Source organism: Rutilus rutilus, assembly GCF_951802725.1.
Source record: "Rutilus rutilus genome assembly, chromosome: 22".
NCBI lineage: Eukaryota > Metazoa > Chordata > Actinopteri > Cypriniformes > Leuciscidae > Rutilus > Rutilus rutilus.
The window spans coordinates 13,359,326-13,384,842 of record NC_140227.1 but is presented as its reverse complement, the minus strand read 5'-3'; the positions used below and the strand labels follow the sequence as shown (position 1 = coordinate 13,384,842).

Below are 25,517 nucleotides of genomic sequence, written 5' to 3'. Positions count from 1 at the left end.
CAGAAAGCTGGTTTGAAAGTGACTTTACTTTTCTTTTCTGTGACTTTGCCTGCGACATTTCTCATGACCGCACCTTTAAGATTGGTAATAATATATTGTAATAATAAAATAATATCTGCTATAATGAGACATAGCTCTCATCTTATAGGCTAGTCTACCCAAGTAAAGCAAAATGGGCAATATTAATAATTAAGAAAAAGAAAAGATAATAGCTCGTCAGAGTGCACGTCTTGACTTCTCAAGTGATTGCGACGCCCCTGTGAACGCGCGTTCATCTGGAGCGCCGCTAGCCTCGCGCAGACAGACCTCTGATGGCGAGCACAAGTCAACATCACACTGAGGTGGCGATGGGATGCAGAGATCCTGGTAAATACTTACGTACATTCGTTATATTTATTCATTAGATGTGTCAGTATCGAGCGCTACATAATCTGTATAATTCCTGAGGGAGTTTTTCGGGGTTTTATTCTGAGCTGATGACTGTAAGTGAGGATGTGGTAATTGGCTCTTGTTGACGGTACTGTGTCGCATTGCTGTAGTCACTCACCAGCAGCCACAGGCGAGAGTCATGTGCATCAGCCATGAACACATGCGTTTGCTAACCAGAAGAGATTCTGAATTACAGCTACCACTGCACCGTGTGTCCATGTCAAAGGCGTGAAGATCTTGTACGTGGAGGTTGCGGCGGCTTGTCTGCAATGCAGTGCTGAGAGAATTACCAAACGCACATTCAGTCATTCCTGCGGTAACAGATGCTACACTAACTTTTTGGAAAACAATTTCACATTAGACGGAGATTACACAACTAGAATGTTTTGACACTTCAGTGCGACGTTCAGACTTGAACGCTCTCATAACTGCAAACGCGCGACGCGTTCTAGTGTGTCGCGTCGCGTTGCTGGTAGTGTAGTTTGGGGTGAGGCGACAAACTGGCTCTAAACCAGAAAGCGATGCTTCTCAGCACTTTTTTGCAGCGGTTCTTTTATGTCTGAGAATTTGTATATTGAATACACATTGAAATGTGTTAGTGTTTGGATTGAGTGTTTAAATGCATCATTGTGAATATGTATCTGCATACACCCATATGCAGACGAGTCATTCTGCCCACTCAGCAAATCCTCACTGAAATAGTGATGCAGGACCTGTGTCTATCTGAGACAGTGGCACAGCATTACATACAGAACACCGTTCAAAGCCTAGTCTGTTTTCTAAATGCATAGACATAATTGTAAACAATTCATCTGTGCATATGTTTTATCTTGAACATGTAAAGTGACCATGTAAACTGTAATACATTTTTTACAACTGGATCGTCAGGTGAAAACAACAGATTTCTTTCTGGTGTATGCAGAATACATATTCATAATGATGCATTTGAACGCAATTAAATATGCCATTAAGTATGCAGGATTTCTTCAATCATTTAGTCCCTTTAAAGGTACAATATGTACGATTTTTTTAATAAAATATCCAAAAATCACTTGCACAGTGTGATATATTTCCTGCAGTTGTGTACTTACAGAGTAAGTATGGTCCTAAATCCCAAACGTTTTATCCCAAAAAGATTTTTTTATTTCAGAGAAATTCTAATTTTAAATAATGCCTCGTCCCTGTTCACTTGTTGCCTGTCAATGACATAATATCTGCGTTATCCCTGGTTTCCGCTCGTACTGCCTTAGTAACCATGGCGACAGACGTGGACAACTGTGTTACGTCTAGCGGCACGCTCACGCCGTTGTTGTTTCGTTCAAACATTATGGACCATGGCAAGCAGACTTTGGGACAAAAGGAGAACTAAAACGAGGATCAATATCGGCGTGGCGTTTTCGTGATGCCGAGAGCTCCACGTCCGCGACAAACTTCGACTTGACAGAGACGCCGCTCTTGCATGTACTTTATTAGAGAGGTGAGCAAATGTACATAAACTAATCAATGTTAGATAGCTCAACATGATGAAATGCTAGAATATGATCAGTATGTTATTCTAATGTTGATCTAGCTTAGTGCTAGTCTCATACAGCCAACAAACTAACACATAGAATAACATTATAACCTTCAACACACTCAAATGCAGTTTAGTGTGATAGTGTAGACCAAGTGAAACAGCGCTGCGTTACCTCACAAGTTTAATTCGTCTAGTAAACTGACCTGTGTGAGTAGTAATTCCGCACTTGCGGGTAACTTAGTTCGGTAGAATTAAATGTCCTTATTATTTCTTTATATCCGTGGGATTTGCGTGTGACGCTGATATCTGTCTCTCATTAGCAATCGTGCCATGCTTCATACCACAGTCATGTTAAAAACATCAATGTATTCACTCCTCCATAAACTTTATTAGATCTATCAATCAGCATGACGACAAGTTCCATAATTCCGCTTATGCGTCATCAACCTAAGAGAAAGAGATTAGCGACCCCTAGTGGCGATAAAAATTACATATTGTAGCTTTAAATCCTGCCTCTCCACTTTTTGAGTGCAACACCAACATCTCAAAATCCAATCAAGAACCAATGAAAATCTCCATTCTAATTTTTCTCTCTCTCAAAAATCTGTTACACTCTGGACCACATGTAACCGTTGTTGTTAGTGGTTGTGTTTGTTGTTATTTTTTTATTTAAATTTTACTTAATTTTTTACATCTTTATTATGTACTAAAAAGGAAAAGCTGTTAAAAAATCTCTTACACTCGGCTGTACATCACTATATGTAAGAAAAGATCGCTACTTATGTTTCATCAAGACTTTAATACAATAATTCCTTCCCTTTTTACCTTTTAACCACGTAAAGCCTGGCAGATGAAATAAAATTATGAAAAATCATTGTTTTTAAATGGAAGAGTTTTTTGAACCTTTAGACAAAATCTTATTAAAATTAAATAAAATCGTTTTTTTTGTTGAGTATCATATTTGATACATTAGGCTGTTATGGCTCATATAGTATAGATAAAGTATACTGCAGATAATAAAGTTTATTATATAGATAAAGGGAGAATGATTTCACTGTAATCTTTGTTCAGTAACTTAAAAAAAAACTCTTATAAAGCTCAAAAACAATATTCGTAAGATGATATTTAAATGCTTAGTTTTATGATCAAAGGTCTGTCGTTTTTATTGTGGGGGCTTATAATACATACAATATATATATATTTAAAATATTTCCAACAATATAAAAGTTATTCTTATGTTTACTTTATAAAAATCATTAATGATTTCACCGCAAAAAGACGTGTACCACGACCTGAAGGTGGACATTTTTACTAATATACTAAAAGGCCTTTTACTTTAAAAATATATTGGTCAAACAGAAGGCATACAGTAGATTGTGTATAACTGGTATTTTAGCAACATTTTGATCATGTTGATAATTTAAAAGAAACTTGTGTATAAAATATGATAAGCTTTATAGGGTTAAAATAGAGGCCAAAGCAGTCCTGACAAATCCACTGACCTGCTGGGAATTAATACATCTGACTCATCTTTTGGCAGGACTTTGTGCAGGCCATGTCGTGATGGTTTGAGGATAAAACAAAGCGCGGGGTGGGCTAAAATATGATCAGCAACCCTCTCGCGTTGAGCTCCCTCCACTGAGACTATGAGGCAAGCAGTGACCGCCACTCTGTCTGTGTGGGGCGAGAGGCGTTTTGGGTACTCCACCCTCAAGGACTCCAGCGAGTCTCTGCTAGACGAGCGCAAGCTGAGGCCTGGTCTGAAAGAGGACTCTGTCATTGAAGAGAAAGAGCGGGCGGAGAATGAGCAGGAGCACCTGGAGGCTGTGCTGGGACTCCCATCGTCCCCTGTGGAGGACACTGAGAGCACGGAGCCCTCAGACTCTGCGCTGGAGTCGTGCCAGGACCGTAAGGAGAGCGGTGGGATGGAAGCGTCTCTGGTGTCTGGCTCTAAGAACGCTGACTCTGCGGGGAGGAAGGGTTCTCTAGGTGCTCTGCCTGTGCAGCGCTGCAGTTCCCTGGGCACTACGGCCCCTCAGTGGGTCCCTGACTCTCAAGCACCAGCATGCATGAAATGTGGATCCAAATTCTCCTTCACCAAAAGACGTCATCACTGCAGAGCATGTGGGAAGGTGAGAGATGCATGCGATTCTGTGACCAAAATGTTGTTTACCTTCAAAACATGAAAAGTCTGTTTGGTTTGCAGGTGTTTTGTGTGGTTTGCTGTGACCTGAGATTTAAGCTGACTCATCTCGGTGGGAAAGAGGGGCGAGTCTGTGTCACCTGTCATTCAACTTTGATTAACCGTGAGTGTGGTGGTGGATTCCGCTACTTATGTGCTTATGTACTGTTATTACACATTAATTACGGTGTTATAATGATGTAATTTTACCAGGGACTCTTCGCAAGGACCAAAAGAAGGTTTGGTTTGCAGATAATCTCCTTCCCCAGTCTGAGAGTAGAAGTGCCAACAGCTCTCCCATTCACAGGAGTGTGTCTCACACACAGAGGACTGAGCTCGCTCAGGCGGTATGACGGGATATCTTTCTGCTTATTTTATTTAATTTATTCCTTTAAATTTTTTTTAAGTAACTTTTTCAAAACACTCTTACAATGACCCTATTTCGATTTTTATTTTATCTAATACCTTCATCCCTGTAATCTTTGTTCAGTAACTTTAAAAACACTATTATAATAATTTTGTTGAGATTATTTTTATTTTAATATTATTATTATTATTTTCTCTTCAATTTTGCAAAGCAACTTTAAACACTTTTACACTCTTATTATTAGTGTCGGGTAAGTTACTCATTAATAAGTAAGTTAAAAAATCATTAATCACATCTTCAGTATAATTAGATTACTGTACTAATAACTCTCTCTAAAAAGTATTGCATTACTTAATACTAATTATTTTCTAAATCCCATATCAACCTCGACCAGTTAAACAATACAAGGGTAGACAATCTTTTAATTATTTTAAATAAATAATATAAAATTGCATAAATTATTCTTGAACTGACCAAAGTATTTAAATGTTACATTAAAACATACATTTTAACATTAAATGTTACACTTTGATGTTAAATCTACTATTGTTTTATATAGAATTGTTGTAGAATAAATACAGTATCTATTTAGTGCAATTACATTAGAAGTAACTGTAATTAAATGACAGAAAATTGAAGAGGAATGCCGTCCTTTACTTTTTCAAGGGGAAATTAATTAAATTACAGTAAGTAATTACTTAGTAATGAGTTACACCCAACACTCCTTATAAGGACATAATATAGAGGATATTTGGTTTTATTTGAAATATTTTTGTTTTATATATATCTTGAAATAAACTGCAGAAAAAAGCTTTTCTACCTCATAGCACAGTTATTTTATGTATAGTTGTATGTATTTATTTATTTATTTATTTGCTGTAGGAAGTGACTGACATTAGAGCAGGAGATGAAGTCAGAGGTCTTAATGGCAACTCCACAAAACCCACTCCACCAAAGGACCTTCCCCCTATTCTGACATCAACAGGGGTCAAAGGAGGTAAGAATGTGTCCACAAACTCACTGCTAACAAAGACATTAGATTTAGCTTAAATTAGGCTTAAAGGTGACATTTTATGCCCCTTTTCACAAGATTTTAGGGTGTGACCAAAATCACGCTGTTTTTGTGTGTGTCCCTTTAAATGCAAATGAGCTGCTGCTCCCCGCCTTCGTTCAGAGGAGAACTGGCCCCCGACTGAGCCTGGTTTCTCCCAAGGTTTTTTCCTCCATTCTGCCACCTGATGAAGTTTTAGTTCCTTGCCACTGTTGCTTTTTTTCCACCTTTGTTGCCATTGGCTTGTCTTGCTTAGTTGGGGACATTAAATTTAACATCTATCTATAAATTATAGGAACGTCTTTCTGTCTGTGCGTGTGTGTGTGTGTCTGTTATTCGCATATCTCTTGAACCATTAGTCTGATGGATTTCAAACTTGACAGATGTCTTGCTACGGGCACGAGTAAGTGCAGTGCCAAGTTTGACTTTGTTTGGATTAGAAGTGCAAAATATATTTGTAAATATATTGGTAAAAGAAGCACACATTGGCTTTTGCCGCTCTAGCCGCTAGCCACTCCCCCTCTCACACTGACACTGAGTGAGCACAGTGCAGGACCAGAGGCCACTCCCCCTCTCACACTGACACTGAGTGAGCACAGTGCAGGACCAGAGGCCACTCCCCCTCTCACACTGACACTGAGTGAGCACAGCTGGCCACTCCCCCTCTCACACTGACACTGAGAGAGCACAGCTGGCCACTCCCCCTCTTGCACTGCACACTGGCCACTCCCCCTCTCACACAGACACTGAGTGAGCACAGTGCAGGACCAGAGGCCACTCCCCCTCTCACACTGACACTGAGTGAGCACAGCTGGCCACTCCCCCTCTCACACTGACACTGAGAGAGCACAGCTGGCCACTCCCCCTCTTGCACTGCACACTGGCCACTCCCCCTCTCACACTGACACTGAGTGAGCACAGCGCAGGACCAGAGACAGAGAGGGTCGAAGAAAGCAGTGGAGCTTAAGTAGCGTTTTCTCTGAGTTCACTGTGTAGCCTGCGCCCTGAATCGTCGCGCTTATTCATTTGTGGATGTTAACTGAATCTGTAAGTCAGCTACACTGTTTACTTCTGATTATTATATTTTATTCTGGTGCGCTTAACGTTATCGCTACTGTGTAATAGTAGCCTATGCTATTCACCAACTAAACATACCCTATTCAGTGCATTCAGAGTCTCTTTCACGGCCATCATTTGTAGTAGCCTATTCACAAACTGTTTGCTCAAGCATATCCTAGTCTCAATGCTAAGTTATTACTGTGTCATGCGCGCTGAAGTTAGCCTGTAACTATGTGATGTTGAATATGCTATGATAAATAGTTGTTCATGTAGGCTATGCAGGCTTAAACGAGGTTAACTCTCCTCTTACCGATTGTGATGGCAAATCCCCATATCCTTACTGTACACCATACCACTTCATTAACTGTACTACTGTCTACACTGCACTATATGTCTATACTGTTCACATTGCACTTTTCTGCATTTTTGCACTTCTGGTTAGACGCTAACTGCCTTTCATTGTCTCTATAATTGTAATCTGCACAATGACAACAAAGTTGAAACTAATGTAAATCTAATCTAATCTAATCTAAACTCCTGCTACCTGTACACAGATACCCAAATACATCACCATTATAAATTGTTTTGCAACCATGTAGTTAAATTTTCCATATTTATTGTATGTCATTATGTCAGTATCAGTATTTGCTTTCTACCATGCACAGATAAAAATGTTACTGAACTTTTGTTGTGTAATTGCAACAATCAGCACTCAAACACACCAAACCAACAATTACTAAAAACACACACAAAAACTGATTTTGCACGGGCACTGCACTAGTTTCATTAATATTCAACAATAATATTGATCTGCCTGCATTGACACTATTTTACAAGAACTGAACTGAGAATTTATATATATAAATTAACTAAATTAATAATAATAAAAAAAATATTAAAAAAATGTAAACAAAAATGAAACATCACTGAACTTACTTAAGCTGGACTGTGATGCTATTTTCTGTATTGTAAGAAAATCTTCTGTATTGTAAGCGCTAAATTAATAAAAAAATAAAAATAAAAAAAAGACGGCCGATCCTTTACACGAGCTTCGGATACTCCAGCAATAACAAACGCAAATTTCAGTCAAATCTCCGAAATAACACATAGCCTTAAAGAGAGACTCAGGAAGAGATTGTAACTTTTAGCCTGCACCTGGATGTTTTTGAATGGTTAGTGGATACATGGATGTAGTTGTTGTGGAGTTAGATTGATTCATCTCATCGATTTGTTTAACTTTTACACAAGTTGACACAGTTCCCTGAGGTCTTTATAAGACAGCTGTGACATTTTTTTGGTGAAAGAGTGTTCTGTGCAGAACAGTTTGCATGCTTTGCTCGAACTTTTGCCATTGCGTTAGAACTGGTTACACTGTTGTCGCTTGCGTAAACCAAATTGGCGGCGCTGTGGGTGGAAATTAGGGGTGGGAATCTTTTACCATCTCACGATTCGATTCGATTCCGATTCTTGAGGCCACGATTCGATTCAAAATCGATTTTCGATTCAAAAAGATTTTCGATTCAAAACAATTCGATTTTATTCATAATTATTTCTAATCAGGTTTCTGATCATGATCTACTCTCATCTGCTTTGCTATACAGAATGACAAACGGAGACATTAAAGTGTCTTTTTCACATTTATTAAGTTCAATTCTCAGGGAAGTGCCTTTTATCAAAAACATTGAAAAAATGTTTTTACTTGGTACTTTTAAAGCAAAGTATTTATGATGACCCATAACGAACTTACTTCCAATACTTCCTATATTAATTTTATTAATAAAACAAATGGAAGTGATTTGGCAAGTCAACTGTAAGGTTACATTTGCCAGCATATGTCCCAACATTGCTGAGAACCAACAGGAAAATAAATGTGTGCTTGTACTAGCAGCGTACTTGTAGTAAATTAATAAAAACTTCAGCATATTCTGAATCTCTAGCATAGTAGCATTTAATAATAGACTTCTAACCAACATCCTCTTGTTATTTCCAATGAGCAATATAATCCTTCAGACAAAAAAAACATTTTGCTGTAGCAAATTCACAAACAGTTTTCGTTCAAAAATATAGAATTATGTACCAGATGCTATCATAACGTATAATGCTTGTGGACTTATGCATATTCTGAATAATTAGTAACATACAAAGTCTCTCTTGACTTATACACAACTAAATAATAAAGAGTTATGACTTGAAATGTTTGCTGTATACCACAATCAAAAACAGATTATACAAAGAAAGTGAATGAACATCTGCAGAGAGTAACTTACAGTCAAAATGTAACTTTTTGTGACTGGCATTGCACATTTGGCGCTCAGCCATCATGCGACCGTTATGTGCGCGTCTCTGTTATGTGCACGCCACAGACTGTCCGCGCACGTGCACGTCCGCTTCAGAGTTCCGCCTTTTGCGTTCCGTCAATGTTACGTTATTAGAATTTTTTTTTTTTAGAAAATCGATTTTTGACATTTGTGAATCGATTCAGAATCGTCCACGTCCCGAATCGCGATTCATCTAAGAATCGATTTTTTCCCCCACCCCTAGTGGAAATGTGCAGATTAATGGGCGGTAATATTATAATAATATCCCCTTCCTACGTCAGAAGGGGAGCGAAATCAGATCGGCTTAAGTTTTGAAATGCTTGCAGAGGAAGGCAAAGACAAAGACAAAGTCACTGGGTTGTCACTTTTCTCGTTTTCAGGGTTGGTAGAAGCACAGGGGACCCTATTATAGCACTTAAACACGGAAAAAGTCAGATTTTCATGATATGTCCCCTTTAAAGGGATAATTCACCCCAAAATGCATTTTCCTAGGGCTGCCCCCTAATATTCAACTAACTGATATTCGACTAGAAGAGGCTTAGTTGACAAAACATTTTATTAGTCGTTCACCTATCATCCATCGACCGCAAATATGGCTTATAATTTGTATATGGCTTATCAAGTAACGTGCCCGATTGCTCTAACGTCAACCTAATTAGATCTGCGCTGCTATTATTAGGCGCATGTGTGCGTTTGTGCGGAGTGGAAGCTAAAGTATAACGCGTTTTACTGCATGACATTGAAGCGCGATCACTTGCATTTTTTCCTGATAACAATAAATAATAATAATAATAAATCTTATTTGTAATGCGCCTTTCTCAGACTCAAAGCGCTACAGCATGTACAGAACAAAATAAATCAAACAAGGAGAAAAAAATACATAATATCAAAAAATACACAGTAATAAATTATAAATTAAAAGCTTGACTAAAAAGATGCGTCTTAAGAAGTTTCTTAAAACAATCCACCGAAGCAGCATTCCTAATAGATGCAGGTAATGAGTTCCATAACTTAGGCACATTATAGGAAAAGCCATCCCATTGTTTTTAATATACAAAGAGAGATAGCCAGCAGAGCGGAGAGAGCGAGCGGGTATGGATGGAATAACCAAATCGCAGATGTAATCTCTTAAATGAATGACTACTAGTCGACTAGAAAAACCTTTAGTCGAGGGCAGCCCTACATTTTCCAAACCCTCATTACTTTCTTTTGTGGAACAAAATGATTTTCCATATAATGAATGCATACAGTGGGACCACAAGCTTACTTGTGAAACTTCCTTCTAAAGTATTTGATTGAAGGTTTGTGAGTGATTTTGAGTGATTTTGAGGTTTAGGCTGGTGCTTGTGTTTTCTCTGCAGACTATACTCTGGAGGAGAAGAGAACAGAGTCGTCACTCTTAGAGGAGTTGGAGAGGGGTCTCGCAGAGCCTCTCGTCTTTGTGCTCAACGCCAACCTGCTGGCCGTGGTGAAGATCGTCAGCTGTATGTTCCCAATGTCTCACTCCACACTTGATGGATTTATGCTTTTGGTGATTTGACATGTGGAACCTGTGCGAATCGGTATGGTATATTATATCGTGATTGAAGCTGTGTAGTCAGTCGTTTCCAAACCATCACGTGTGTGTGTGTGTGTGTGTGCGCGCGCATGTGCGTCTGTTCTCAGGATGTGTGTGCATGTTCTGTACATCTGATAACAATATGCTGGTGTATTCATGTGGGTCGCTGTGGTGTTTTTGTGTTCCTGTAGATGTGAACCGGCGGTGCTGGTGTGTTATGTCGAAGGGTATGCATGCTGTTGGACAGCCGGAGGTGGTCATTTTACTGCAGTGTTTGCCTGAGGAGAAAAGATTCCCAACGGATATTTTCAATCATTTCATTCAGATCTACTGGGATGCCCAGACAGGTGACACTTGTATCAGATGTTACTCGACCATAAAACTTAGATCGAACATTAGCAATGACTTGATAAATCTTGATTTTGCTGTTTCTCCAAGCAGCAGGAAAGCTCCTGAATCACCTAAGTCACTCTTTGGTATCCCGGGGGTTTCTGGGTAATAACGAGCATGCAGGCTTTCTTTACGTGCGTCCGACATTCCAGTCTCTGGAGGGCCTGCCGTTACCTGTGCCGCCCTTCCTGTTCGGACTCCTCATGCTCCGTGCCGAGGCTCCATGGGCCAAAGCCTTTCCACTGAGACTCATGCTGCGTTTAGGAGCGGAGTACAGATGTAAGAAAACAGTCTCAAAATAAGAGAAATATATACACTAGCATTAATGTTTTTTTTTACTGTTTTTGAAAGAAGTCTAACTAAAACTGCATTTATTTGATAAAAAAAAAAAGAAAAAAAAAATAATATTGTGAGATATTATTACAATTTAAAATAACTGTTTTCTATTTTTAATGTATTTTAAAATGTCATTTATTCCTGTGATGGCAAAGCTGAATTTCCACCAGCCATTACTCCAGTCTTTTTCAAAACTTTGGGATCAGTAAGATGCCAAAAAAAGAAAAAGAAAATTTATTCAGCAAAGATGCATTAAATTAATGAAACGGTTTGATGAAAGACATTTATAATGTTACAAAAGATTTCTATTTCAAATAAATGCTGTTCTTTTGACCTTTCTATTCATCACTGAATTCTGAAACAAAATATGAAGCGGCACAACTGATAATAGTGATAATAATAAGAAATGTTTTTGAGCACCAAATCAGCATACTAGAATGATTTCTGAAGGATCATGTGACACTGAAGACTGGAGTAAAGATGCTGTAAATTCAGCTTTGCATCACAGGAATAAATTACATTTGAAAATATATAAAAAAAAAAAAAACAGTTATTTTAAATTGTAATAATATTTTGCTATATTAAAGTTTTTACTGTATTTTGGATCAAATAAATGCAGCCTTGGTGAACACAATGAGACTTATTTTTAAAAAAGGTTTTAAAAAAATATCGACCCCGAACTTTTGATGATTTGGGTTAACTACTTATTTAACATGCTATTTAGGGTGGATAATATGCTAATTGAGATGCAGCGTTAGTCTCTACGATCTTAAAATCTCTAATATCATTCATAATCTCTGTATGCATCATGACCCCTGACCTCAGGAAGTACACTAACTCAGTCCTGCTATCCTGTAGTTTATCCCTGTCCCTTGTTCAGTGTGCGCTTCAGAGAGCCTCTCTTCGGACCCGTCAACAACAGTATCATGAGGCTCTTAGTGGTGAGACTTACGACCGGTTTCATTTACTATATCCTGTCATGCAGCTTATGTAGTTTGTGTGACGTCTTTAAATGCCTTTTTTATTCTGTTTTGACTTTCAAAGGATTTCCGTTTTTACCGTTACACGCTGCCGACGGTGCCGGGGCTCGTGGTTGATCTAGAGGCTAGAAGCACCTGTATAAGGATCCCTAAAACACGTCATCCAGAGGTACCATAACCATGAACTGCTCAAAATAGAAAATGCATCAGGACAGTAGATGGTATTAGCATGATATTTACTAAATGTCAGAATATATTGGAGTATCAGAAGGATTATTATATAAATGATGTCCAATAGATAAGCAAACCTGAGGTAATAATTCCTTCATATCTCAGGATAATGTTTGTCTTGTCTCTGTCTCTGCTGGTGTTTTAGCTGCTGAAGGCTCTGAATAAGTCTAATGAAAGAGTGCTGGCCCTGGGCGCCTGCTTTAATGAGCAGGCCGACTCTCATCTCATTTGCGTGCAGACGGCAGATGGACAGTACCAGACCCAGGCCATCAGCATTCACAGCCAACCCCGCAGAGGTGAGAGAGAACACCGGCGTGAGCTTAGACAACTACTGGAATGTCTGTCATGGGCCCCTAAAAGTATCTGGACACTTTTTGCACCTACAGCTGTACAAGTGTTATCAAACCTAGTGGCATTTATTTTAAAGAAAGTTAGCACAAACATATTTTTCAAGCAAATCATTTCACATAAAGAAGTTTTAAATGATAAAATGAAACTGTTTGTGGTTTTACAGACTTTGTGGATCATGTTCTTAAGCCCTATTCAGACGGTAATTGTTTGTCATCAACTTGTAATTACGGTTTCTGCAAGGACGTGAATCTTGTGATTATGGTAATTACATCGTGGCGTGATCTTCAGATGGCCATTTATTCTTGTGAAGGAGCAAATATCATCCTACGAACCCGGGAATGCACTGCTCACTTGGTCAGTCACATGATTGTCAGCTGTAAACAAAATGTTATTGCTTGGACAAATAATACATTTATATTTCATTTATTAATAGTATAATCATTTCCTATTATACAATTATTTAAATATCCTATTTTAAAACGGGAAAATTGACATGCTGTATTGTAAATGGATTTCTCTCTTACGTTTTATCTCTCAAAATTATGGATGACATTAAAAAAAAAAAGAAGATATTAGCTTTATTAGAAATTAGTTAATGCAAACTCTAGCTAAACATTTGACCCTGGGTGTTTGTTCGACTAGTAAAATGATTAGTTGTGCAAGCCCTAATTTATATAAAAGTATATAATATAGTAAATATTTAAAAAATGTATTGCATACTATAATAATGGACCGTTTCAAAAGTTTCCAGAATAATGAAAGGCTCCGTATTTTAAACGCACCGCAGCAGATGCTGTACGGTACTTGGCAGTGGTCAAAAAGGATTTACAAAACGACTTTTGGATCGATGCTGTCTTGAGATTCAGACGGCAATTAAATTACAAAGTGTTTGTAGTTGTTTGGCAGGGAATTGTTTCACGGGTGGTGGGAGGAAAACAGGACAGGACTAAAATTGCAGACTAGCCAATGTTGAAATTACCTTACTTCCCCGTTAGAAACCATTTCCGTCTGAATAGGGCAATATGATGGACTATACCTGTGGTTACTCAGCTAGGAGACCTGTGTGAACTTCATACATTCGCTAAAATGTAGTGTAAAAACACTAACGATAAAAAAAACCCGCTAAGAAAACGTTTGTGAATGCACACATACTGTATGAAAACTGCATCAACGAAGGACTGATACATTAGCGTCTTTCCTTAAGCGCTCACTTGAGGGCGCTGTCTGACAGTCTTGGAAAGCGCGTTTGTTGGTTGTATTCTGTGTTGACTGGAATTCTCTCACTGAATTGAAATCTTTGTTTCTGTTCACCTTTCAGTCACTGGCTCGTGTTTTTTTGTCTTCAGTGGAGCGCTCAAACCTTCATCAGGGTACTTGGCCAAGTCCAGCATTGTAGAAGGTTAAAGATTTGTTCATTCCTATTGTTTCTTGTTTCTCATTTCAACAGTTATTTAATGTTAATGCCTTTCTATCTACGTTTATCTTACTTGAATGCGTATGTCTAGAAGTTTGGCTGTGCATGTGCTAAGATTCCATGCGTCTGCTTATCATTACAGATGGCTTGATGGTGCAGGTAACCATGGAGACCATGGGCGAGTTACGCCGATCTCTACGGGACATGAAAGACTTCACAGTCACCTGTGGAAAACTCCACCCAGCAGAGAGGCAGGAATATGTGCACATTCAGTGGCAGGATGAAGAGCCGCGCTTTAATAAAGGGTTAGGAAGAATATAATAACAGTAGATTAAGTTTAAATCTGTGCTAGTTGCCACTCATTCTGTCCTGTATCTCACAGCATTATCAGCCCCATTGATGGGAAGTCTATGGAATCTCTCACAAACATCAAGACCCATCAGCGCTTAGAATACAAAGCCAATGGGAAGCTCATACGCTGGACAGAGGTAAACACTGAACATGTTTATGCAACTCGTGGACTGTATGGGCCCTATCTTGCACCCAGCGCAATTGACTTTGTTCACCGACGCATGTATCATTCCTATTTTGCACCCGCGCAAAGCGGACTTTTCCCTCCACAGAAGCACGTCGCTAAACTAGGGAATGAACTTGCGCTCCCTGGGCGGTTCAGCGCAAAAAAGGAGGCGTGTTCCGGCGCAAACGTTCCTTCATGCTATTTTGCAGGTTTAGAAAACAATTGCGCCACTAACCAGGAAAAAATAGTTTAAAGTCAGTGGCGCGTTGCGCATGTTATTCAGATGCTTTTTTAAGGGCGCATGCTTGGCCTTAATCAATGTAGCGTGTGCACAACGCGCATACACTTTGATTCTCTCATCTACACAGAAGCAGCAGTTTTCATTTTTGCAAATCATACATTATTACGAACGATAGATAGATAGATAGATAGACAGATAGATAGATAGATAGATAGATAGATAGATAGATAGATAGATAGATAGATAGACAATTTATTATAAAAGCATACATCTAGCTTACACGTTTACCCAAATTATCATACACCTTTTTAACCGAAGTCCCTGACGAGAACGTTGCTCTCCTTGGCTGTGAACCGCTCCTGGTGTGCGCCTGGCAAATCCGCCGTTATAATAGGAATCCGCTTTAGAACAAGCGCGCCTGCTCTTAAAGGGAATGTGAGATGTCGCTCTGATTGGTTTATTTCACGTTACGCCCAAACCACACCTATGAATAATGAAGCTACTTCAGACCAACCCCTTTTAGATTTGCGCCGGGCGCAAGAGTCATTTATCCCGCCGGGAAAATAGCAACAGCGCTCAAGACCCGCTAAACTAGGGAATGAACTTGCGCTCCCTGGGCGGTTCAGCGCAAAAAAGGAGGCGTGTTCCGGCGCAAACGTTCCTTCATGCTATTTTGCAGGTTTAGAAAACAATTGCGCCACTAACCAGGAAAAAATAGTTTAAAGTCAGTGGGAGTGGCGGGGGGGGGGGGGGGGGGAATCAATTGGTTCGTTCCAAGCAGAATAAGTATTTTAATATTTCTGTTCATGCGCTCCTTCTGTAACATTACCGTATCCGTTCCAGAGTTTTGGTGCTAAATAGGTAAAGAATTTACCGCCTGCGGTTGATTTTGATATTTTAGGTATTATCAACTGGCCAGAATTTTGAGATCGCAATAGACGCGAAGGACGTTAAGAGCTCGCTCAAGTACTGGGGAACTAAAACATTTAGTAATCAGGAAGATTTAAAAATGTATGCGATGTTTAACAGGGAGCCAATGCAGTGTTGACAGATCCGGGCTCAAAACACCTCAAAGGCGCAAGCGAAATCAAAGAACAAACTGGTGTGACGTAATTTCGAACAAAATCAGGCCAAAACAAAGTTGGTTTGGAGTTGGTTTCGGGAGTTTGAAACAGCTTGCCGAAGCTGCCATTAGTCTGTGGCGAGTACGTAATGGGTATGTGCGCTCTGGGGCTCTGCCCTTTTTCACATGGAAATCTTCTGTTTCATTTCCTCTGTTGAGTCTGTCGGTCAGACTTCCACGAGTGAAAACATAAAGACCCGGAGAGCTGCTTTTTTTGTAGAAATTGAAGTGTAATTCTAATTGAAAGCAACACAGATGCTGTTTTTTTCATGTTTAATACCAGGCCTGGCCCACCCAATCAGAAGCTTGGCCCACCTTGGCCCCACACCACATAACAGCTAATCACAAAATTGTTCAATCTTCAATATTCAGTCGCTGCTCTCACGCCACACACCATGTTCTTATACAGTGAAACATACATCGTGGAGCAGAGAGGACACTGACAACGCGCTGACAGACAGGACAGATCAGGGTACTTTTAATATGAAACAAAGTCTCAACTTTCAAATTTGGTCATTTTTTTAACGCAATCTAAAAAAGAAATACCGTTTTGTGGCTCTTTAATGTGTCCGACAGATCGCTGTAGAGCCTCAGTTAAAGCTGCTCGTGAACCGATCATCACTTCCTTAATTTATAGCATCAAATAAACATACAGTAAATGAACATAAGAAGGAATGTTGTTTTAACCGCAGAAAGACGTCAGTACACTCCGTTATTCAAGTTCAAATCGTCCAACGTTAATCTACTCACTCTCCTGACCACTTTGTCGGACAAAAATGGCGGGTGGCGGATTATGATTGGTCAGATCGCCTGTCAATCAAACTCCCAGCGAAGTTTGAATCTTCATGATGACTTGTAATCGAGAGTTACCACACTCTGTAGCCTAATAAAACACAACATGCACAGATTTCTTGTTCCAAAAGGAAAACCTTGTGTTTTTAGCTCATGAAAAAGCAATAACACATGAAATGGACTTGGGTGAGTTTGTAACAGAATTCTCTAAAATGAGTAGAAAGCTAATGTTGTAAATTATAGTGATGTAAGTAGATCTTTTTCAGGACCTGCCCCGTTTTCTTCAAATCTAAAGCTAAACTGATACAAGATCTGTTGTGTGGTAAAAAAAACAGTTTTCTAAAATGAACAAAAAGCTGATGTTGTAAATAGTATAGTGATGTAAATAGTTATTTTAAAAGACCTGTCCCAAATCTAAAGTTACTTAATTGATACAGGATCTGTTAAGGGGTAAAAAAAAATCTAATATTACAAACGCAAAAAGAGAGAATGTAAAAATAAACCTGTTAAACATTTTTACCTCTCTATATATAGAGTTATTTAATAGTAGCAAAATATATACAAAAATAAATAAAAAATACACCCGGCCCACCTTTCATCTCATATCTGGAGCCGGACCTGTTTAATACTGTAAAGCGGTTTGGTTTAAAGCATTTCTATTGTATGAAGTGCTGTATAAATAAACGTGACGTGACGTGACTGGCGTGTTGAATTGCAGAGCTCTTGCAAACATCCAAATCGCTATTTTTATTTTATTATCGAGAAGAAAGAGAGCAGCAAATATTTACATATTTATCTAAACGCCACTCTCAGCAACGTGGGCGCTAAATGTTCGCTAAAAGTATATTGCTACAATGGTATTTCAAACTTTCTCTTTACCCCTAAACGAAAAATGAAAAGGACTTTGCTGTGAGTACATCGGGGCCTTAACAATTACAGATTTAGAAAGGAAAAGGACCCTCTTCCTAAAATTTAAAAGCCAGCTATATATATTCATGTATAAAGACCCATTTTACACTTTGACTAATAAAAATCTTTTATGGATACTTTTTGTTTCTATGTATTTGTTTGTTTGTTTTTTATTAATATAACCAGGGCTTTCAGCAGTCACTCCTAATAGCCACTTTGGCAGGTTGAATTTTATATAATATACATTTTTCATTTGCAGTCTTTCAAAAAGGCATCTGAAGTAATAAACTAAGTGTTTTGAAAAATATAGATTTTTCGATACATGGCGATATCTGAAACTCTTCCGAAGGATACACAATACCAGCTGCGCGTTCTCGCTCTCTAATCTCCCCGAAAGCGATTTGACCCACACATAAAAAAAAAGTGATCTTTACCCTTTACTCGCTCGTTTCATTTGCTCCGGATGAATATTGAATTTCGAAGTGGGATTGCGCGTATTGATTTATGAGTGCTCATAAAGACACTATATTGGCTATATAAAACAGTATAATGGATCCGTGCATCAGGTCTTAAAGTGACAACACCTGCTGCCAAATTATGATTAATATTTAAAATATCTATATGGCAGTTTTCCCTATGTCAAAATTGTGGCCATGTGAAAATGCTGAGTGGCTAGCAACTTTGGAAAACCACTAACCACAGTGGCTGGTGAGCAAGAAAATTAATGTCAAGCCCTGAATATAGCCACTATATATAAACTAAATCTTCCTAACAAAATAATGTCAATAGCCCTTTATTTTGATTTATAGTTATGGACTAAGAGCTTGCTGCATCTTAGTGGTTTTATCTGAATGTGATTTAATTTTTTTCCTGAAAATGCTTTTGAGAACCACTTTCAACAATTGGTTAATTCATGTTTTGATGTCACAGGTGTTTTACTTGCTGAAAGACCAACATCCAAATGGTCCTACTAACCACACCAGCCACAACCGTCTGTCAGAACGTCTTGCGCGGGCGTTCTGCCTGGCACTGTGCCAGTCTCTATGTTTGCTGAAGGAGGACGGCATGACCAAACTGGCACTGAGAGTAATTCTGGATGGCCAGAAGGTGAGATGGTGACAATTATGTCCACAGCTGTGATGCCAAATGATAATAAATGTTCAAATATTAATAAATGTTGAACATGTACACTTTGAGCTGCTTTAATTACTGTAGTTCAGTATTATGTAAGGGCAGGTCAGGAGTGTAGCATGTGAGTATTACGTATCTGACATTCTCCCCACTGTTCTGCTTTATTTTAATAGTGCTGTAGTTGATTAGGTTCTTAATCTATGTTATCTAAATTTTTATTTTATTTTTTATCTTTCAGGTGGAGTTTTTGGCAGGCGGTAACGGTCAGCGCCTTCCAGCACCGTACCAGGACTGTCTTAACCAATCATTAATGTCCGTGGTGCAGAGTAACTCTCAGTACCAGGGTCTCGCCGCCTGCCAGCTAGAGCTCATCTTCTATATTCTGGAGGATACGTCATAGAGACGGACCACCCACTGTCACATGTGCCAACACTCCCAGAAACCTCATGAGCATAACCTTTGAGTTCAGTATAATTTGAGAGTGGAATGTAGTAGATGTCCCCATGGGGCAGCTTTTTTTAGTAGTTTATTCAATACCCCACTGCTCACTGTGAAAAGGTCGGGGGTTACAACATCAAATGGCTTTAAAAACTGCTAACATTTCTCAGTCATCACTAGAGGTCGACTGATATATCGGTTTTGCTGATTGATCCGACTCCTGTAACAGCTCTTGGAATGATCATATAATGGCATAAATGAACATTGATATTTCATTAGGTGCCACAAGGTTCTTATGGAAGCGCAAGTTATACAATTAAAATGTAACTGCTACTTTATCACATCCTTATATCTGGCTATTACAACTTATTACAAAATTCTCTTAATTGTGACTATATCTCACAGTTGCGACTTTATCTTAATAGTAACTATATCTCACAACTGCGGCGACTTCTCACACGTGCGACTTATTTTCTTGTAATTGCAGCTTCATGTCTCACTATTGTGAATATTTCTCATAATTGCAACTTTTAATTCCATTAAATTGACTTAAATTTTCGTAATTGCGGCCTCATATCACGCTTTTGCATCTATTTGTCTTGTGATTTAGCAGCTTTCTCGTAATTGTAACTTTATAGCTTACGTGTGCGACTATATTTCTTGTAATTGCGGCTTTCTATTGTGACCATTTCTCATAATTGTGACTATTTCTATTCACGGTATAAAGTAACTGCGACCTCATATCTCACTGTTGCAACTATTTGTCTTAATCGTGACTTTATATCTCACAGTAGCAACTTTCTTGTAGTTGTGACTTTATTCCTCAAAATCGCATTCAAATCTCACATTCGTGACTTTCGAACTAATAATTGCAACTTCAGTACTAACAGTACTGACTTCAACCAGTCAGTAATTATACTAGTTAAAGATATTATTCGCATTCATTCAACCGATTAAAACGAACTGAAAATGTTAAGTTTCCTTTCAACATTGAGTTCTTAGTTATGGGTATCAGCAAAACCTATTGTCGGTCGACCTCTAGTCATCACCAACGGATCATCTGTGACAAATCGAAGTAGCCGTCTGTAGTTTATTCTGTAGTCTGGACTCCTCCTAGAGACCTCGGCTTGGTCAGAGGAAAAAAAAAATTGAAACCTAAGGCCAGATTCTGGTAAATGAGGACCAAAGTGCGACAGAAAACATGATTCTTAAGCAAAAGACTTTTATTAGCATGACCTGATATTGGAGAGAGACTTGGTTTCTTCTTTTCCTGAATCTTCAGTCTTCCACTTGTAGAACTCATTGTAGCTATGACGATCTCGGCTGTACTTCCCGAGATAGGCATGAGGATGACATCCTTCTGAGTCACTGTACAAATCCCATGTAAACGCCCTGTTCTCCCAGCTTGCCAAGAGGAGCGCCCTGAACTCTGCCCTACATTAACGCACACCTGCTGAAAAAAAAGAAAAAGGAAAAAAAAAAAAGACGGGAGGAATTTAGCCAAACAAAGGCGAAGCTTGGATAAACAGGAGCGCGAACTATACGCACAAACTTGTGCACTGTGAGCTTGAAGTCATTTGTTCCTACGCGACCTTCTCTTCTCCCTCGCACACATACTGCGTAGGACGCTTGCTCATCTGGTCTTCCTCTGTTGCTTTTCAGGCACTGAATGGACTTTTTGTTTACATCCAACATGCTGCACATACTCTAGATGACAAATGCAGATTATGAAGAAGTGCGGCATGCACACACACTGCATTTCTTTATAACCACATCCGATGGGAGCCAACCGACTGCCCTCGAAGGGCCGATGAATCCTAAAACGCGAGAGCGAACACCTGCATTCTTGTAGATGACAAAATGTTATACAAAGTATTTTAATATGTCAACCATTTGCATTGGAGATGCCAAATACCATGTGGGAATGTCAGCTGGAAATGTAGGTCAAATTCCTTTGACCTGCACTGATTTTATTCGAGGAGGAACTGTGCCATTGAACAGCATAACTTACATGAAATAAACAGATAACTGTATTTTAAAATGGAAATTATTTAATTTTTGTATTTATTTCAATAGTAACAATATTCAACGTAACGTATCAATCCCGTTAGTTTATACGGTACAACTATTTACAGATGTAATTCAAGTTTGATGTTGACTGTACAGTGTCTGCTGTTGGGGGGAGTATGAAAGACACACAGATCTGTGTGTGTGTGTGTGTGTGTTTGTGGCCATCTGTGAATTCGTTCTGTTGAGCAACATCAGCGGAGGATGCATCAAGTCAGGACTCTTCCTTTTCCTCTTCCTCTTCTCTTCATACATTTTGCTCAATAATTATTCTTTAGATTAATTTATGACAAAAAAAATAAACAAATGGGGTTAAAGGCATTCATATCCCCATGTACTTATTTAATGTACACATAAAAAAAAAAAAAAAACAAGATTTGAAAATGAAAGGTCCCAAAACACTCTTTGGACTCCATAGTGCCATTCTGCAGGTTCTCCTGGTCATCCGTTTTGGGTCTTCTCCTCCTGACCTCAGCCTCTCAGGCATTCTTCATCTTGCCGTTGAGAGTGCTTCCATTCTCGTGGTGTTTCTTCCCGTTGCTCTGGCCGTTTGCATGTACGCCATGGCCGTTCGAAACTACCGATGAGCCGTTGGCCACTGTGGTAGATCCATTGGCCTTGCCGTTCTGGGTGAGCTTTTGGTTGTTCTTCGGTAGCCTCCTGCCCTTCACGTACGCCTGGTACCAGAAGTTCGAGAATAGCACGAAGAAGAAGGTCCCGTACATCCAGATGAGGTGAATGAACAGAGGCACCTGGTAGTCGCAGCTCTTCATGAAGTACCACTGGGTTACATGAAGAGACACCAACACAAACTGGATCTGTTGAGAAGAGTAAGGAAGTCTGAGTTTTTGGTATAGTTTGAAGACGTCTTTAAAGGGATAGTTTGTGGAAAACAAAAATAAATGTGTAATATTAATGCAGCTCTTTCCAAACAACACCAGTTCAGGGTTGTGAAAGCTTGTTCCACCACAGAATAAAAAGAAATTGCTTTTTAATCTCACAATTCTGACTTTTTTCTCGCATTTCTGAGAAAAGTCAGAATTGAGAGATGTTTTCGCAATTGTGACTTTATAACTCGCGATTTTGAGTTTATATCTCGCAATTCTGAGAAAAAAAGAATTGCGAAAAATCTTTGACTTCTCAGAAGAATTGTGAAATATAAACTCGCAATTGCAAGAAAAAGTCACAATTATCTTTTAAAATGTTTTATTCAGTGGCAGAAACAGTCATTCTAAAATTTAAAGGGTTATTTTACTCGAATGAAAACTTTCATCATTTACTCCCCCTTAAAGGGATAGTTCACCCAAAAATGAAAACTGTATGAATTTCTCCAAACCTTTATGAATTTCTTTCTTCTGCTGAACAAAAGATATTTTGAAGAATGTCAGTAACCAAACAGTTGATGGACCCTATTGACGTCCATAGTATTTTTTTCCTTCCATACTATGTAACTCAAATGGGCCCATCAACTGTTTGGTTACTGACATTCTTCAAAATATCTTCTTTTGTGTTCAGCAGAAGAAAGAAATTCATACAGGTTTGAAACAACTTGAGGGTGAGTAAATGGTAACAGATTTTTTTAACAGAATTAAACCTTTAACTCTGCTTTTCTTCCCATCCAGTGAGCTGTTGACTGAATTTGTAAATTGGATCAACCGATTCACTGAAAAGAACGATTCTTTCCTGAATCAGATTCTTTCAACTCACTTGAGTGGATTATCAGTGAATAATTAAATTTCTGTTTGTTTCTCACAACTTCGGAAGCCTTGGAATTAGGGATGTCCCGATACCACTTTTTCACTTCCGATACGGTACCGATGCCGCAGCTTTGGCTATTTGCCGATACCGATATCAATCCGATATTTTTATTTTATTCTATTCTTGAACTAATACTACTAATAATAAAATATATGGAAGCACTTTACTCAATTAGCCACATAAAAACATCTCACTCAAATGGAGAACAAATACTTTTCCAGTAATAGTCCACAACAACAGTTGATAATGAAAGACTGCCATCCTTTATTCAAAAGACCTTGAGATATGTTTGGTAATTGTACCTGAATGAATTTAAAATTAATTTGCTATATTTCAAATCAATATATTTGTTTCCTTAAAATTTTAATTAACTTTAACGTTATTCTCATCTGAATTATAAATAATTTATTTCTGTATAAAATAATACTACCATTAAAAACACATTTGATTTTCTTTTTTAATCAATGTAGAATGTGTAACTTCAAAATAAACAGATTAGTGCTCTGTTTGAGGACAAGAAATGAAAACCAATGCAATATGATGAATGTCCAAAAGATGAGATAATTTTTGCTTTTAAACAGCGTGTGTGTGTGATTTTGGTTGGGTGACAGTTGTAGGTTACAGTTTGACAAGAGTTTACAGTTTGACAAAAGCACAATGTTGTGTTTTACACAAATATAAGTAGGCTAAACACTTTTTGCAGTTTTAATGATGTCCTGTATGAACAAAATGACGGAGTATGTTTTTATGTTTCCACTGTTCGATCGCGCCCGTGCCTCTCTCTCTCTCTCTGACACACACACACACATTCCAGCATTGCAATCTTGACATCACAGCCTGTTCATTTTGCTGCGTTCACACCAAACGCACACCAAACGCAATTCGCGTCTATCGCATCTAGTTCGATGCTTGAACAGTTTGAATCCATTCGCGCGTATAATGATAAAGCGAGCGTTTGAAGTGAAATAGAGCTAAGGCGGGGCTACAGATTAGGTGTCCCCAGAGAATGTCTCCCTAAAGAACCCGCATATGTCTATGCGCGTATCTAACAGTAGAGTTCCGCATTACATTAATTAATGTGCACGCGAGTTTTATTTATTTTTATACCGTGTATTCTCCGTGTAAATCCATGCACCGAACCGTGACGCACGTACCAAACGTACGTTCAATACGAATACACGTACCGTTCCACCCCTAATAGGTATCGGATCTTTTTTTTCTCCCCTCCGATATCCGATCTAGCGTTCTGGGCCAGTATCGGCACGATACCGATGCCGTGGATCGGATAGGGACATCCCTACTTGGAATAAGTTGAATAGACCATTTTTATGGGCCTTTTTTGGTCCATTTTGAAGCTTGACAGTCATGGACACTACGAGTCTTCAAATACATCCTTTTGGTGTTTTGTGTAATAAATAATGACAAATTTCAGGGTGAACTATCCCTTCAACATCCACACAGGTGAGTTTTATTCTGCTCTACAAATAGAATAAACATACCAGCTGAATTGCAGTCATGTATTTCTTCCACCAGAGGAACTTCTGGAAGCGAGGCCCGGCAGCAGAAAGGCCGTAGTAGGAGTACATGATCACATGGACACAAGAGTTGATCATGGCATGGAAGGAGCCCATTCCACCTGCAAGACACAATGCAGTGAGTCACACATAGGCTAAAGCAGTAAAACAACACACTCTGATGACCATCAAAAACCATTAGAACATGCAAAAGTTCCTGTCTGACTGGAATAGAAATTTGTCAGGGCACATGAACAGGTCACGTCAACTGAAACAGCATGTGCCATTCATGTAAATATCTGCTGACTGACCCAGATGGGAAGGAGAATGGCTCACCTGGTGCATAGCTCACGCCCCACCACCACGTCCAGGGCATGAAGGAATGGTGGAAGATGTGCAGGAAGGTGATCTGACCGTGTTTCTTGCGCAGCACAAAAAACACCTGAGAATAATACATCATTCATCAATACATGAACCAACATAACTAGTTTAAAATCAGAAGTTTTGGAGTGGCGTGTTTAAATCTTACAGTGTCCATAAGCTCAATGAACTTCGAAAACAGGAATAACCAGGCGACTCTTGTCATCTAGGAAAAAAAGACATCTTTAATATGGAGAATTTGATTATTTATGCACAAACTGCAGTAATATTTGAGTATATTACAGGGTACAGAAAGCAAATCTTACTCTGAGTGCCTGAGGGCTGTCTGAATAATCACATGGGTCACATCTCCACGTGTATCCTGTTGCCCACCCCGACATCATGAACTACACATCAAGTAAAATATATGAGTATATGAATTTCTCTTCAGGAACTGGTTGTGAGCAGCAATGCAAAAACAGAAT

General features: G+C 38.8%; 2 protein-coding genes across 6 annotated transcripts in view; one reads left to right on the top strand and one right to left on the bottom strand.

Annotated features, from left to right (window-relative positions):
* Nucleotides 1–273: 273 nt before the first annotated feature.
* zfyve9b (zinc finger, FYVE domain containing 9b) lies at nt 274–20,789 on the top strand. The gene is made up of 16 exons (XM_084394516.1): nt 274–366; nt 3,486–4,077; nt 4,152–4,251; nt 4,341–4,474; nt 5,377–5,491; nt 10,284–10,406; nt 10,672–10,827; nt 10,922–11,149; nt 12,065–12,147; nt 12,251–12,355; nt 12,563–12,713; nt 14,087–14,167; nt 14,325–14,487; nt 14,565–14,670; nt 18,695–18,871; nt 19,134–20,789. Exons 2-16 carry the CDS (start codon nt 3,592–3,594, stop codon nt 19,293–19,295), a joined length of 2,370 nt encoding a protein of 789 aa, XP_084250642.1. The 5' UTR covers nt 274–366; nt 3,486–3,591; the 3' UTR covers nt 19,296–20,789.
* A 577-nt stretch (nt 20,790–21,366) lies between these two features.
* Nucleotides 21,367–25,517, bottom strand: part of elovl1b (ELOVL fatty acid elongase 1b) — a 31,537-nt gene continuing 27,386 nt past the window's right edge. For all 5 annotated transcript variants that reach the window (XM_084394519.1, XM_084394521.1, XM_084394522.1 and 2 more), the window contains 5 exons: nt 25,359–25,439; nt 25,202–25,258; nt 25,009–25,114; nt 24,658–24,794; nt 21,367–22,218 (listed from right to left, as the gene is read on the bottom strand). In XM_084394519.1, the coding sequence (XP_084250645.1) occupies nt 21,880–22,218; nt 24,658–24,794; nt 25,009–25,114; nt 25,202–25,258; nt 25,359–25,439 (720 nt within the window). In that variant the 3' untranslated portion in view covers nt 21,367–21,879. The remainder of the gene's footprint in view (nt 22,219–24,657; nt 24,795–25,008; nt 25,115–25,201; nt 25,259–25,358; nt 25,440–25,517) is intronic.